Source organism: Centrocercus urophasianus, unplaced genomic scaffold (genome assembly GCF_019232065.1).
Source record: "Centrocercus urophasianus isolate 14NV4802_14NV808 unplaced genomic scaffold, USGS_Curo_1.0 seq_1065, whole genome shotgun sequence".
In the NCBI taxonomy this organism is placed as follows: domain Eukaryota; kingdom Metazoa; phylum Chordata; class Aves; order Galliformes; family Phasianidae; genus Centrocercus; species Centrocercus urophasianus.
In genome coordinates, this window is record NW_024884215.1 from 5,263 (window position 1) to 17,867 (window position 12,605).

At 62.0% G+C, this 12,605-nt stretch overlaps 2 protein-coding genes across 2 annotated transcripts in view; both read left to right on the forward strand.

Moving 5' to 3' along the window:
* The window catches only part of LOC122167834 (separin-like), a 12,492-nt gene extending 460 nt beyond the window's left edge, over nucleotides 1-12,032 (forward strand). The window contains exons 2-31 of the mRNA XM_042832695.1: nucleotides 274-361; nucleotides 450-1,478; nucleotides 1,629-1,733; nucleotides 1,861-1,981; nucleotides 2,215-2,351; nucleotides 2,507-2,700; nucleotides 2,926-3,168; nucleotides 3,385-3,529; nucleotides 3,621-3,765; nucleotides 3,985-4,187; nucleotides 4,274-4,408; nucleotides 4,497-4,616; nucleotides 4,788-4,959; nucleotides 5,121-5,249; nucleotides 5,356-5,512; nucleotides 5,722-5,831; nucleotides 5,940-7,252; nucleotides 7,323-7,708; nucleotides 7,821-7,960; nucleotides 8,300-8,513; nucleotides 8,618-8,802; nucleotides 8,895-9,022; nucleotides 9,096-9,218; nucleotides 9,700-9,855; nucleotides 9,932-10,102; nucleotides 10,193-10,297; nucleotides 10,410-10,522; nucleotides 10,601-10,684; nucleotides 10,801-10,965; nucleotides 11,755-12,032. Coding sequence (XP_042688629.1) covers nucleotides 281-361; nucleotides 450-1,478; nucleotides 1,629-1,733; nucleotides 1,861-1,981; nucleotides 2,215-2,351; nucleotides 2,507-2,700; nucleotides 2,926-3,168; nucleotides 3,385-3,529; nucleotides 3,621-3,765; nucleotides 3,985-4,187; nucleotides 4,274-4,408; nucleotides 4,497-4,616; nucleotides 4,788-4,959; nucleotides 5,121-5,249; nucleotides 5,356-5,512; nucleotides 5,722-5,831; nucleotides 5,940-7,252; nucleotides 7,323-7,708; nucleotides 7,821-7,960; nucleotides 8,300-8,513; nucleotides 8,618-8,802; nucleotides 8,895-9,022; nucleotides 9,096-9,218; nucleotides 9,700-9,855; nucleotides 9,932-10,102; nucleotides 10,193-10,297; nucleotides 10,410-10,522; nucleotides 10,601-10,684; nucleotides 10,801-10,965; nucleotides 11,755-11,959 — 6,714 coding nt within the window. The 5' untranslated portion in view covers nucleotides 274-280 and the 3' untranslated portion in view covers nucleotides 11,960-12,032. The remainder of the gene's footprint in view (nucleotides 1-273; nucleotides 362-449; nucleotides 1,479-1,628; nucleotides 1,734-1,860; nucleotides 1,982-2,214; nucleotides 2,352-2,506; nucleotides 2,701-2,925; nucleotides 3,169-3,384; nucleotides 3,530-3,620; nucleotides 3,766-3,984; nucleotides 4,188-4,273; nucleotides 4,409-4,496; nucleotides 4,617-4,787; nucleotides 4,960-5,120; nucleotides 5,250-5,355; nucleotides 5,513-5,721; nucleotides 5,832-5,939; nucleotides 7,253-7,322; nucleotides 7,709-7,820; nucleotides 7,961-8,299; nucleotides 8,514-8,617; nucleotides 8,803-8,894; nucleotides 9,023-9,095; nucleotides 9,219-9,699; nucleotides 9,856-9,931; nucleotides 10,103-10,192; nucleotides 10,298-10,409; nucleotides 10,523-10,600; nucleotides 10,685-10,800; nucleotides 10,966-11,754) is intronic.
* A 385-nt stretch (nucleotides 12,033-12,417) lies between these two features.
* Nucleotides 12,418-12,605, forward strand: part of LOC122167843 (prefoldin subunit 5) — a 2,355-nt gene continuing 2,167 nt past the window's right edge. Inside the window, exon 1 of the mRNA XM_042832706.1 lies at nucleotides 12,418-12,513. Within this exon, the coding sequence (XP_042688640.1) occupies nucleotides 12,442-12,513 (72 nt within the window). The 5' untranslated portion in view covers nucleotides 12,418-12,441. The remainder of the gene's footprint in view (nucleotides 12,514-12,605) is intronic.

Here is a 12,605-nt window from a genome sequence, read left to right on the forward strand (position 1 = left end):
GGGAAGTCTGACGCCTGAGGGCCCTTTGGGGGGGATGGGCTGTGAGCATTTGAGGGGAGCGTGGAGCTTTGGGAGCTCTGGGGGGTGGGGAGTGGGGTTGTTGTGAGCTCTGGGGGGGGTGGGAGGGAGGGGACACCGGGGCTCAGGGAGACACTTAGCACTGAGGGTGTAGGGATTTTGGGGGGAAATGGGAGCTCAGGTTGGGCGGACTGCACACAGTGGGGCATCTGTGCCCCCCTTCCAGCCCACCTCACCCCACCTCTGCACCCCCAGTGCTGCCATGAAGCGCCTCAAAGGCGCCGACTTTGTGTCCCTCACCGCCAGCCCGGAGGGCACAGAGGAGCTGCTCACAGAGCTGTCGGTGAGCTGAGGGGGGATGGGGGGGTCCCACCTCTTTGCTGAGTGATCCCCAGTTGGACACCAATGCCCTTTTTCCATCCCCTCTGCAGCAATGCCTCTCCAGCATCACGGCTGTGCCGGGCAGCGTGCAGAGCGCGGTGTGCGACCGCATCCTGCGGGCCTGCGTGCAGCGCCTGGCAGAGCCCAGCTGCAGCCTCACACACACCAACAAAGTGCTGGCGTTGGCCCAAGCGGCTTGCAGGGGCTTCGTCACCGCCTCCACCGCCCCGCCGGCCCCTCTCTACCTGGAGAAGATCCTCTTCCACCTGCTGAAGAACGCGGCTGCCCGCGGACACCGTGATGCCCGCAGGCGGGCGGCGGAGCTCCTCCACGCTCAGCTCTGCGCTCACCGGCAGCGCCGTGCGCCGTCTGCCGACTTCGGTGCCGTTGCCCACAGCGCCTTCTGCACGCTGTGGAACGCGGCGGGGACGCTGGGGGACCGCCTGCAGGCCCTGCGCTTCCTGCTGCTCCTGGAGGACGAGGAGGGCGCCGTGCTGCCCTTGGAGCCGCCCTTCTTCACCTCGCAGACGGCCCGGCAGGCGCTGGCGGCTGCCGCTCTCTCCAAAGCCCACCACGCTCCATCCTCGGCTTGCTTTGCCCAGGAGCTGCGGGGTGTCCTGAACTCCCTGCGCGAGGATGCGACGCGGCCGCCCGCTCTGCCTCAGGCCCTTTGCTTCTTGGAGCTGACGTTGGAGCAGTGCCGGCAGCTCTGCAAGAACGGCTGCTACGGGGAGGCTGAGGCGGCGCTGAGGGACGCGCGAGGATTCCTGGGGGGCTCCGAGGTGTTCGGCCAGGCCCTGGCCCTGCTGGAGGGCGGCGTGCGGCTGAGCCGGGTGCTGGCCAAGAACGGGGGCTCAGCAGGGCCGGCCCTGGCACAGGCAGCGGCGGCGCTGGGTGGTGCAGCGAAGGCGTCAGGGCGCTTCCTCAGGGTGCTGGCCGAGGGCTGCCAGTTCGTCTCCGCGTCCCTCGCTGAGCGTGCCAGGAGCAGCCAGCAGCAGCCGCTGCCTCGGGAGGACGTGCTCCAGCTCTGCGCCTTTGTGCAGGGCCACTGCCGTGTCCTCAGCCTGCTGCTGGACGTGGTGAGGCTTTGGGGGGTTAATGAGGGCTGTCCTGTTAATTAGGACTGCTGGAGGCATTGCGAGCCTTGCACTCCTGGCAGCGGTGTTCCTGTCCCCACCGGTCCTGCTGCTGCTGTGGCCATGCAGTTGATTTTCTTCTTTCTCCCTCAGGTTCCTCCTGATGGCTTGAAGCAGCAACTTGTGCTGAAGCAGCTGCTGTACCACAGCCTCCAGCTCTTCACCACCATGGCCTGTGACACCTTCCGCTCCTGCCAGGTACTGCAGGTGATGGGGACAGCATCTAATGGGGCTCACAGGGGCTGCTGGAGCTCCCCAGGGATGTGCCTGCGGTCCCTGAGAGGCTCTCCATGGAACCTCACAGCTCTGACTGCATCCCTCGCAGGTGGCCGGGTGGTCAGGGCAGGAGCAGCTGACATCGGGCTGCCAGGACACCGTGATGCAGCTGCTGGAGGCTCTGGAGGGACTTCCCCAGGGGGAGCAAGCCAAGTACCTCGACATTACCGGTCAGCATCCTCATAGCACCAAGCCTGCTTCCCTGGCATCGGGTTGGGGCAAACGTGGTCGCACACAGCTTAGCATCTTCCTCCTGCTTGTGGTCTGGGGAGCACCAAGGGAGAAGGGTCCCTCTGCCTCCCAGAACATGTGGCCAAGGGGCTGGCCTGCTGCTGGGAGAGGAGCGAGTGGGGTAATCCCTTCCCAACACGTCTTCAGTATTCATTTTCTTTCCTCTCAACAGCATCGTGCACGTTTAAGCTGGCGTACATCTTCTACAGCCAGAACCTTCACGAGGAAGCCAGCTCCATCTCTGAGCTCTTCTGCAAGAGACTGAAGAAAATCGATGCCTTTGGATTTCCAGAGATACCCCCTGAAAAGGTGAGCAGCTTCACGTCGAAGGGTTTGAGCTGCAACCTGGTGGCACAGGAGCGGAGGAGAGGCTGCAGACCAACTGCTGTTCCCGGGAAGGGGGAGCAGCTGCAGGGCTTGGCGGGCACGCAGGGTGCTGAAGCATCTCTGTGCTCTCCCTGCAGCTGCACAGATGCTTCAGGCTGCAGGTGGAAAGCTACCGAAAGCTGGGCCGGCTGGAGAGTGCGCTGGCATCCTGCGTGCAGTGGCTGACGTCGCTGCAGGGCCGCATCGGGGAGCTGCTGGCGGAGCCCATCGGCCTCTGGGCCCGAGTGAAAACGGACAGCGTGAAGCAGGGAGCGGAGGATTTGCAGCTGAGGTGAGGAGCTGCGCTTCCCGTGCTTTTAAATGCTGAAGGAGCTGAGGCTGTGCAGCGTGGGGGAGGCTCCGAGGAGACCCGAAGGCTCCTTTCAGTGTTAAAACTGGGGCGGTAAGGAGGTCTGGCTTTGAGGTCCTTTCCAGCTCAAACCGTGCCGCGATTCTGTGGTTAAAATGATGCCGTGGAGCAATGCACCACGTCCCCACGCAGCCCTGTTTCCACCAGAACCCTGAAGGAAGAACTGTCTGCTCACCACCTGGACGCGGACACCTTGGTGGCCGTGCTCTTCGCCGAGCTGAGGGCTTACAAGAGCATCCGTGCTGACACGGGGCAGGAGCGCTACGGCGTGCTCTGCGACCTGCTGGAGATCTGCTCGGAGGACAGCGGGCGCCTGCACGAGCGCGCCGCCGCTTTGGTGGAGCTGGCCCAGGTCTTGTGCTACCACAACTACGCCCAGCAGACCGACTGGTGGGTGCCACGGGTGTGAGGGCTGGGCTCCGTCCTGCGTCCCTGCGAAACCCCTTGGGAGCTTCGGAGGGATTGAAGGGGTCGGAGTAGCAAGGGATTGGAGTAGTGCTGCCCCGGTGTTTGCCCTTTTGGGGGTGGTTTGGGTGTTGGGTGTCTTTTCTTTTTACAATGCATTGCGGGGGCAGAAGGCCGTGTTTCAGCTCCCATCTCTGGCAGCTCTGCGTTGGACTCCGTCCACGAAGCTCTGAGGCTGTTGGACTCGGTGCCCAGGAGTGCTGAGAACCAGCAGCAGCTCCTCGATGACCGGGCGCAGGCTCTGCTTTGGCTCTACATCTGCACACTGGAGTCCAAGCTGGAGGAGGTGAGTGGGGGCTCCTGTGGCTGCCCAAACGTGTCCCTGTGTTTTGCAGTGCCCTTTAACCTGCATCACTGCTGCCTGTAACCTGCTGCAGGGCATAGCGAGGGAGCAGAGAGTCAAAGCTCTGGGACAGAAGAACCTGGAAGACTTTGAACCCAACGACCTCAACTACGAAAGCAGGCTGCAGGAGGACGCGTTCCTGAACGCTGGCATCTCCTTCAACCTGGTGACTGAGCTGGGTGAGAGCGCAGCGGGTTTGGGTCGCTCACCCTGTAAGAAGGGGCTCCCCTGGGGTGCCTGGATTTGGGCTGGGAGTGAGGATAACCCCTGAGGAAGGGGAGGCGGTGGGGTAGATGTGGGCAGGGGAGGAGCGTGCCAGGCGGTGCTCCATGGCAGAGCAGGGAAGGGCCCTCGGGGAGGTGGTGGCACTGCTGGAAGCGCCTTCCTCCTGCATGCACTGATGGTGCTGGTGGAGGCTTTGTGCTGTGAGGAAGCTGCTCAGCCCCGTTCTGTGCCCGCAGCTCAGTCCAAGAGCCTGGACGATGCCTTGGCCCTGTGGAAGCAGCTGCTGGCATCTCAGAGCATCCCAGCCGTGCGCAGCCTGGAGCAGACCATTGCCTCTCTTCGTGTTACGGCAGCTCTCTACAGGCTGATGGACGAGGTAACGCTGCTGGGGCTGCGGAGGCAAAATGTCAGCAGCAGAACAGCATCGTCCCTGATCGTACTGTGGGTTTTTCTTGCCTCCAGCCCCTGCAAGCCATGGAGTGCTACCTGCTGGTGCGAGGCCTGTGCAGAGCACTTGGGGATGGCTTGGGCACAGCCAGCGCTCTCTGCCAGGTCACCAAACTGCTTCTCCAGCTGGAGTGCCCCAGCTATGCCCAGGCAAGCACCATGGGGAGGAGAGGGAGGGGAGGGCAGCTGGGGACCGGTCCTGCAGCCCCAGCCCTCATACTGACCCCCTGGCTTCCAGCTCTTCCTGGAAGAGACTGAGACCTGCTTGCAGAGAGCTGACAGGGACAGCGACTCCTACCTGCTGCTGCAGCAGACCTGCCTCGTGCTCCGCAGCCAGCTGTACTGCGCCAGCCACCGCGTGAGTCTCCCTGAAAGCCCTTTTATTTTGTCTGTGGTGCTGGGAGGCAGGAGGAGACCTCGGCAGTTCTGTCTGGCAGTCGATCCTCTTGCTTCTGACCGAAGCCCACCTGAGCCACGGAGGCTCCCTGGACCGCAAATAGTGACTTTCTCCCTCCGCTGTCTCCTGTAGATCGAAGATGGCACTGCCCTCTTGCTGGAGGTGCTGCAGAACCCAGCTCTGCAAAAGACTGCCAAGGTCTGGTACATGCTCCAAGCACAAGTGCTGCAGCTGACCGCCACTTACCTGAGCCTGCCGCCCACCCACCTCTCGCCAGAGTTCAGGCAGCACATCTTTGCACAGGGTGAGCCTCTGAGGTGCTGGAAACCTTCCCCGCGCCGTGGGCAAAACCCTGGGCAAGCACAGAGCTCAGAGGTTCCCCCAAACCCCTCCTGGGACTGGGAAGGGAGGGCTGGGTTTTGTGCCAGGTAATTGGTGCCAGTGCCCACAGCGGTTCTCGTGCAGGATGGAAGACGCCCGAGACAGCTCTGAGCGAAGCCCACAAGTTGTTACGCAGCATCATCCTCCTCCTGATGGGCAGCAACGTGCTGGGCTCCCACAAGTCGACAGCAGACATCCAGTTCATGGATTGCGGTGAGCGAAGGGGTGGCGTGGGCCACAGAGCAGCTGGAAGGACACCCGTGCTCCTTCTGCCTCCCTGGGAGGAGCAGCTTTGTCACCAGCGCGTCCTTCCTGTCAGGGGACAACGTGCTGCAGAAGTGGCAAGTGCTGGCTGACGTGCTGAGCTGCTCAGAGCGCCTGGTGCTCCTCCTCAGCAGGGTGGAGGTGATGTGCAAAGCCAAAGCCTTCTGCTTGGAGGCCATCAAGCTGGCTGTGAAACTGCAGGCAATCCGATGGTGAGTGACCGTGGATGCGGGCAGCCCCGTCCCTGGGGAGGGATATCCTTTGGTGTCCCCTGCTCAGTTGGATCTGGAGCAAGCAGCTCCTGTGATGTTTGTCCTAGGGCACGTAATCCCAGGAGTTCAGCTTGCCAGTTCAAACTGAACAGCACTGGGAGTTGAGCCGTGGCTTTTCAGGGCTCTGAGGGCTGTTTTTCTCCCCATAGGTGCGTTTCTTTCCTGGTGCTGAAGGCTCAGCTGGAGCTGCAGCAGAGCGAGCTGGAGCTGAGCCACTGGAACCTGCAGCAGGCTCTGTTCCTCCTGGAGTCTGGCACCGGTGAGTCCCTGTTCTGGGCTTGTGCAAAGAGAGGTGGGGGCTGCTTCTGGGGCTTAGGTGAATAGGGGGCTGCTGGAGGAGCTCTTCAAAGCACCCTCACCTCTGCAGAGTTCGAGGCTGATGAGAAGCAGCGAGGCCCCCTGAAGATCTTGCCCAGGAAGGGCAAACCAGAGAGCAGGAAGCAGCAGGATGAGGGCTCCGAGCTCCCTGGGGAAGATGAGGGCTTTCTGAAGGGCCCCGCGCTGGAGTTCGTGGCCATGGTGAGCGGCCTGGAGAAAGCAGACGACCTCAGCTCCTCGCCGCAGCTGAAACCCAAGAGGAAGAGGAGGCTTGCCTTCCTCGCCCACCCCGCTGCCTGCCCCTGCTGCCTCTGCTCCGACCTGACCCTGTCGTCCCTCTGCCTCCGCTGGCTGCTCTGCTGTGCGCGGGGCGAGCTGGCGGCCGGCAGCGCAGCCGAAGGGCTGGGGCTGATCCAGGCCACCCTGCAGCGCTGCGGCACCGTGGGCCCTCGCTTCGCCGTCCTGCTGCAGGACAAGCTGGGCAACGGTCACCAGGCGCCTGCACCGAAGCTGTTAGATGATTTGGTGGCCACCGGCTACGCCACGCTGGCCCTTCACAGCCTGGCTGGTCCCTGGCCCGAGGAGAAGCTGGAGGAACACCTGAAAGCCGGTCTGTCCTTCCTGGCATCCTGCAGCGCCCACCTGCCCAGCCTGGGGGTCTCTAGGGCCAGCCTGCTGCTTGCCAAAGCCACGGCTGCTGTTTGCCGCTTGGCTGCCGAGCACGGAGGCTCTGTGGATGCCGTCTTCGCCTCTGCTTGGGCTTGGCAGCCAGCCCTGCCCAGTCCCACCGAGCCCAAAGCAGCAGTGGCTGCGCCTAAGATGGACAAAGCTCAACTAAAGAGGCTTAAAAACAAAGCGGCGACCACGGCATCCCCTGCGCTCAAAGCCAAGACGACCCAAGGAGCGAAGCCCCCCTCGGTGGCAGATAGCAACGATGCCTTTCTCGTGAGCGACTCTGACGCGGAGCTGCCCGCTGCTGTTGGTCAGACTGTGCCAACGTCCTGCACCCCGCACCCCAACGCCCGGCCCCACAGCAAAGCACGGGGCTCTGTGGCATCCCCTGCACGTAAACCCAGAGGGAAGAAGAGCCAGAAAGCCAAGCACGCAGGCACCGATGATGTCTTCGCTTTGGGTGACTCGGACAGCGAGGTGCCTCCCATTGTGATCCGACCGGCGGCGGCGCCCTGCACCCCGCGCCAGAAGTCGTCCTGTCCTGCAGCCAAGACGTGCAGCCGGGGGGCTGCGATGCCCCTGCGCCCCAGGGCTCCCTTCACCGTGTTCAGCGAGGCCTCGCCGCCACTCAGCAAGTCACAGCTCCTAAAAGCACCCAAAGCCCGTGGGAAAACCAGATCCCGGCTGCCGGTAAGTGGGGCAGGAGGAGGCCGGGTAGCCTCAGGTGCAGCCCTGCCACCTCCTTGTCCCCCTCTTGCAGGTGACGTTCAGCGATGACATTGGTGACACTGAGGGTCTCAAATCGGTGCTGAGCCCCGTCGCCAGCAAAGCACCCGTTCCCAGCTGCAAGACGCCGCAGTCGGTGTGCTGCAAACAGAGAGCTCTGCTCCCCCAGCCCGTGGAGGTGGGGGGCTCCCAGCTGAGCTCCTCCGTGGGCAGAGGCTGTGGGAGCAGCGCTCGGTCCCGGCGGGGACGCAGAGTTGGGGGCACAGAGAAAAAGGAGCGGGCGGCACGCAGGGCTGCGAGCTGGAAAGGGGACGAGGAACGGGAGCTGCTGAGAGCCATTGAAGAGGAGGAAAAGGTGGAGGAACAGCTTGACGTCAGCTTGGAGCTGCTCCGAGCCTCTGAGGATGGAGCTGAGGGTGAGTTTGGGAAAGGGAATGGGATTCCTGGGAGCCTTCGCAGCACCCCAAGCTGCGCGTTGTCCCTGCTGGTCCCAGCAAGAGGAACAAGCGGCTCTGTTTTATCCCACAGACAGAATCCGATGCAGGCAGGAGGGCACAGAGCTCAAGGTGCTGCGGCAGGAGGTTGGTGGAGAGGTCCTGGCACGGCAGAGGCTGGGCAGCAATGAGCCCCTGTGCCTCAGCGCCCTGCACAAAGCGCTGCCAACCGTGGATGGTGAGCGAATGTGGGGCCGCTTTGGGAGCAGGGAGGTGTGGGTGAGCTGTGAGGGGGGCGGTGTGTCAGCAAAGCTGCCACACGGGAGGAAAACAGGAGAGGATTGTTGTGAGCTGCCTGGAAAAGTTGAGTCTCCATCCCTGCAGATTGATAAGATGTGCAGCTGGGGGTTCTTAGGGACGTGGTGCAGTGGTGGGCTTGTCAGCGTTGGGTTATCAGTCAGACTTAATGACTTCAGAGGTTTTTTCCAACTGAAATTCTATGCACACAGCACAGGGAATGCAGGGTCTCCACTGGGCTTGCTGCCTGATCCCAGATTTGCTGCTCTGTCCTTTGCAGACACCTCCTCGCTGGACGCAGCCTGCGGGTTCCTGAAATCTGCCTTCAGCTGCATCAGCCACTGCCCACCCGGCACGCTGTACAGCCAGCTCTGCCAGCTGCTGGCTCTGGCCACGGGTGATCAGGACCCCATCACCACCGCCTACCTGCTGGCTGAGTCTGTCTCGGTCACCACACGCCATCAGCTGCTCAGCATCGTCCACAGGAAGCTTCAGTAGGTCCCAAAACTCCCTGCCATCATCCCCAGAGCATCGCTGGGAAGAGGCTCAGCAAATGGGTGGTTTTGGGGTTGACGTTCCTCTCCGATTGCCTTTGCAGTAAGGAGAAGAAATCGGCAGCAGATGTGGCTGAGCAGCTCCAAGGGCTGACCCTGCAGGACAAGGATGCTGCTTCGCACCACCACCACCTCAGAGAGCTCCAGGACCTCTTCATCTTCAGCCCCACAGGTCTGGGGCCCCAAGAGCGCAGCGGCTTCAGCGAGCAGCTGCAGCAGATCCCAGCTGGTGAGGATTGAACCAAACGGAGCCCCAGAGGGTGCTGCCTGGTGCCTGAAACACTCAGGGCTGAGCTGAAGGTCTGTGGGTGACTTTTTCAGGGGTGACTGTGTGTGTGTTGACCCTGGTGAGCATCCAGCCCGCCTCCGTGGGGGACACACTGCTGCTGACGCGGTTGGAGAGGGGCAGCGCTCCCATCACTGTCCGCATCCCGACTGCACTCACCAAGGTGAGGGAAGGGCTGGGTGTGAAGCGGTGGGGATGAGCCCAGGGGTGACATCGCAGCTCCTGTCCTCTTCTAGACCCCACTGAGCTCAGTGCTGAGCGACTTCGACTCCATCCAGAAGGAGCAGAAGGATGCCAGCAGCTACACCGACAAGCGGGAATGGTGGCTGTGCCGTTTCAAGCTGGACCAGAGGATGAAGGCAGGCAGAATCATACAATCACAGTATGGTTGGGTTGGAGGAGACCTTAACGCCCACCCAGCCCCTGCAGAGGGCAGGTTGCCACCCATTGGGTCTGGTTGCCCAGGATCCCAGCCATGGCCCTGAGTACCACGCTGCCCTGGGCTGTAGTGCTGGGGCTTCACTGCCCTCTGGGTACAGAATTTCCTCCTCACATCCAACCTAAATCTCCACTCTTTCAGTTTAAAGAGACTCTCCCTTGTTCTACGGCCATTTACTTGTGATATAAGTTGTTCTCCAGTTTACAGTCTCCCATTTAAATACTGAAAGGTTGCAGCGAGGTTTCCCTGGAGCCTTCTCCAGGCTGAGCAAACCCATCTCCCTTAGCATTTCATTGTAGGAAGGCTGCTTCAGCCCTCTGAGCATCAAAAGGCAAAATGCACCCCATGCCCGCACCCCTGGGGGGCTCAGACTGCCCCTGACTCCTTGTGTTCTCTTGCAGAACCTCATTGAGACGCTGGAAATGCAGGTGCTGGGCTGCTGGAAGGCAGCGCTGCTCCCTGCAGCCCAGGATCCCCTGCTGGCTGAGGAAGCTGCCCGTTTATGTGCTCAGCTGCAGCAGTGTGGCTGGTGGGGCAAAGATCCGACCCTGCTGAAGGTACGGAGCTGCCTGGGTTCGGGGTTGGGATGGAAGATGGGCTTCCGTCCCCTCTCACGCCTGTGCCCTGCTGCAGGTGGTGCTGAACGCCGCTGCCCTCCTCAGCCCTGCTGATGTGCGAGCCCTGGCCGTGGGGCTGTGCCCAGCTCAGCCCAGCAGAGCCCAGCTCCTCTTGCAGGAGGCTCTGGACAAGCAGAAAAACGGCACAGGGGAGCCTGGCGGTTCCGTCATCCTGGTACTGGATAAGGTAAGATCCCAGTGCTGCTGCTGCTCACGTGGCTCTGCTGTTTGCTGCGTTGCTCTCACCTTCCTCTTCCTCCTCCTCGTCCTCCTGCAGCACCTGCAGAAGCTGCCCTGGGAGAGCATGGCGTGCCTGAGGGACCTGCCTGTCACCCGGCTCCCATCCCTGCGCTTCCTCCTCAGCTACGCCCTGACACAGAGGGTAAGGGGGGGGAAACCCAGTTCTGCGTGCGGCTCAGCACCCCCAGTTCTGGGCTGAGGCTGACTTCTCTTTCTTCTCTCTTTGTCGTCGCTCCTCTCCTTCCTTGGAGCAGCAGGCAGACTCTGTGCTGTGCCGCGGCATCGACCCCAGCAGGACCTTCTACATCCTCAACCCTCAGAACAACCTCTCGAGCACTGAGGAGCGTTTCCGCAGCTGGTTCGAGAGGTGAGAGGAACAGGTTGCAGGGAAAGGAGGGGGGGGGAAATGTCCACATTCCTACCTTTCTCACCTCCTGTCTCGCAGTGAACCAGGCTGGAGAGGGGTGACAGGATCAGTCCCCAGCCAGGAGCAGATGCAGGCAGCGCTGCTGGAGCACGATCTGTACATGTGAGTGCTGGGGGTGCCGGAGGGTGGGCTTGGGTGCCTCAAGTCTGCGTTGGGACGGAGTTGGGGGTTGGTTGGGCATCACTGCACCTCGCTCAGCCCGCTCTGTTCCCTCACAGCTACGCAGGGCACGGAGCAGGCGCCCGCCTGATGGACGGGCAGACCATCGCCCAGCTGCAGTGCCGCGCTGTCGCTCTGCTCTTCGGCTGCAGCAGCGCTGCTCTCGCCGTGCGCGGCAGCCTGGAGGGTGCAGGCATTGTGTTGAAGTACATCATGGCCGGCTGGTGAGTAGCAGGGAGCCCTGGTGGTCACAGCAGCTCCATCTGCCCCAGTGCCACTTAGTTTTGCTGTGATGCGAAGCCACCAGATCTCCCCGTTATCTCAACCCACGTGTTTCCAGTTCAGTGCCTCTCCTTATTTTAGGTCACAGGTAGAGGAAGGAGAGAGCTTTTTTAATTGGCAATAATCTTCCCCAATTCTTAATGCCCGAGGCATTAAGCACTAGGAGATCATCCTCGATCTTTACCCGTGAGCATTTTTTCTTTGCTGTTATCACGACTCACAGACGTTTTCTTCTCATCTCCTTCCCATTTTGTCTCGCAGAGAGATGGAGGAGGAATGGGCCCATTAGCAGTAGCTCGGTCTTTCCCAGTTCCTCGTTGTTTTGCCCATCCTATTGCTGGGAGATCTTATCACTGTCTCAATCCCTACTGTTTTCTTCCTGGTTTCTCCCCATCTTGGCTCACGAGCAGCCCAAGGAAGGGTGATTTTTAACTCAATCATCCCCTGTTACACCGTTTTGTGCATGGTGGTGCATGGCAGGAGATCTTGGGGTTAGCTCAACCCCCGGCTCTGTTTCGATCTCCTTTTCCCCTAGTTTTGTGTTCTGAGGGCTGGTTTATAATAGGCCATAACGCTCTTCTCCACCTCTGCTCTGCCTTGCCCGTGGCAGCAGCACCAAGCGCTCACGGCGCTGCGTTGAGGCGAGACGTTTTCAGCTCCTTTTCTCCCCTTTTTTGGGGTCGGAGCGGGGCAGGCACCCAGCTGCCTCCTGACCCCTGTGCTCCCCGCAGCCCCCTCGTCTTGGGCAACCTGTGGGACGTCACCGACCGCGACATCGACCGCTACGCCGAAGCCTTGCTGCGGGCCTGGCTGGGGGCTCCTGGCCCCGGGGTCCCCCTCCTCCGCTACGTGGCCGAGGCCCGCCGTGCCCCCCGCCTCCAGCACCTCATCGGGGCCGCCCCTGTGGCCTACGGCCTCCCCGTGGCCCTGCGGTGACGCGGAGGGGCTCAGACCCCCATTGCACATGTGGTCACGGGGCTGCTTTTGTCTCGTTATAATTTATTTTAATTGCTGCGTTCTTATTGTCAGAGGTAAATAAAGCCGTTCCTACTGAACGTGGCCTTCCTGTGCTTGCTGGGGGCAGGCTTGACTCGAAACCCCGAACCCCCCCCCCCCTTTTTTCCTTTCTTCTCCCCCACCTCCTGGGGGCTGCCAGGGCTGTGCTGCCTCCTTTTGGGCTGTGGCAGAATCAGTGAGAAACAACGGGGCTCCCGCTCCCCGCACTTTAATTTTACAGGCGAAGGCTCTGCGGCCTTTGGGGCTCCTTGAAGTTTTGGGGTTTTTTTTGGGGGGTGGGGGTAAGGGGAGAGCGGGGGGCGGCTGCGCGGTGGTGCCGCCGTCCTCCCGCCGCCAGGGGGCGCGACGCGGAGGCGCACCGAGAGCGGCGGCGCGGGGCCAGAGCGGCGCGGCGGCCCAAGATGGCGCAGGCCGTGAATGTGTCGGAGCTGTCGTTGCCGCAGCTGGAGGTGCTCAAGAACCAGCTGGACCAGGTGGGGGGGTTGCGGGGGGGGGGCTCGGGCGGCGAGCGGGGCGTAACGGGAGCGCGGGGCCGTGCTGGGCTGGGAAGAGTTAGGGGGAAGGC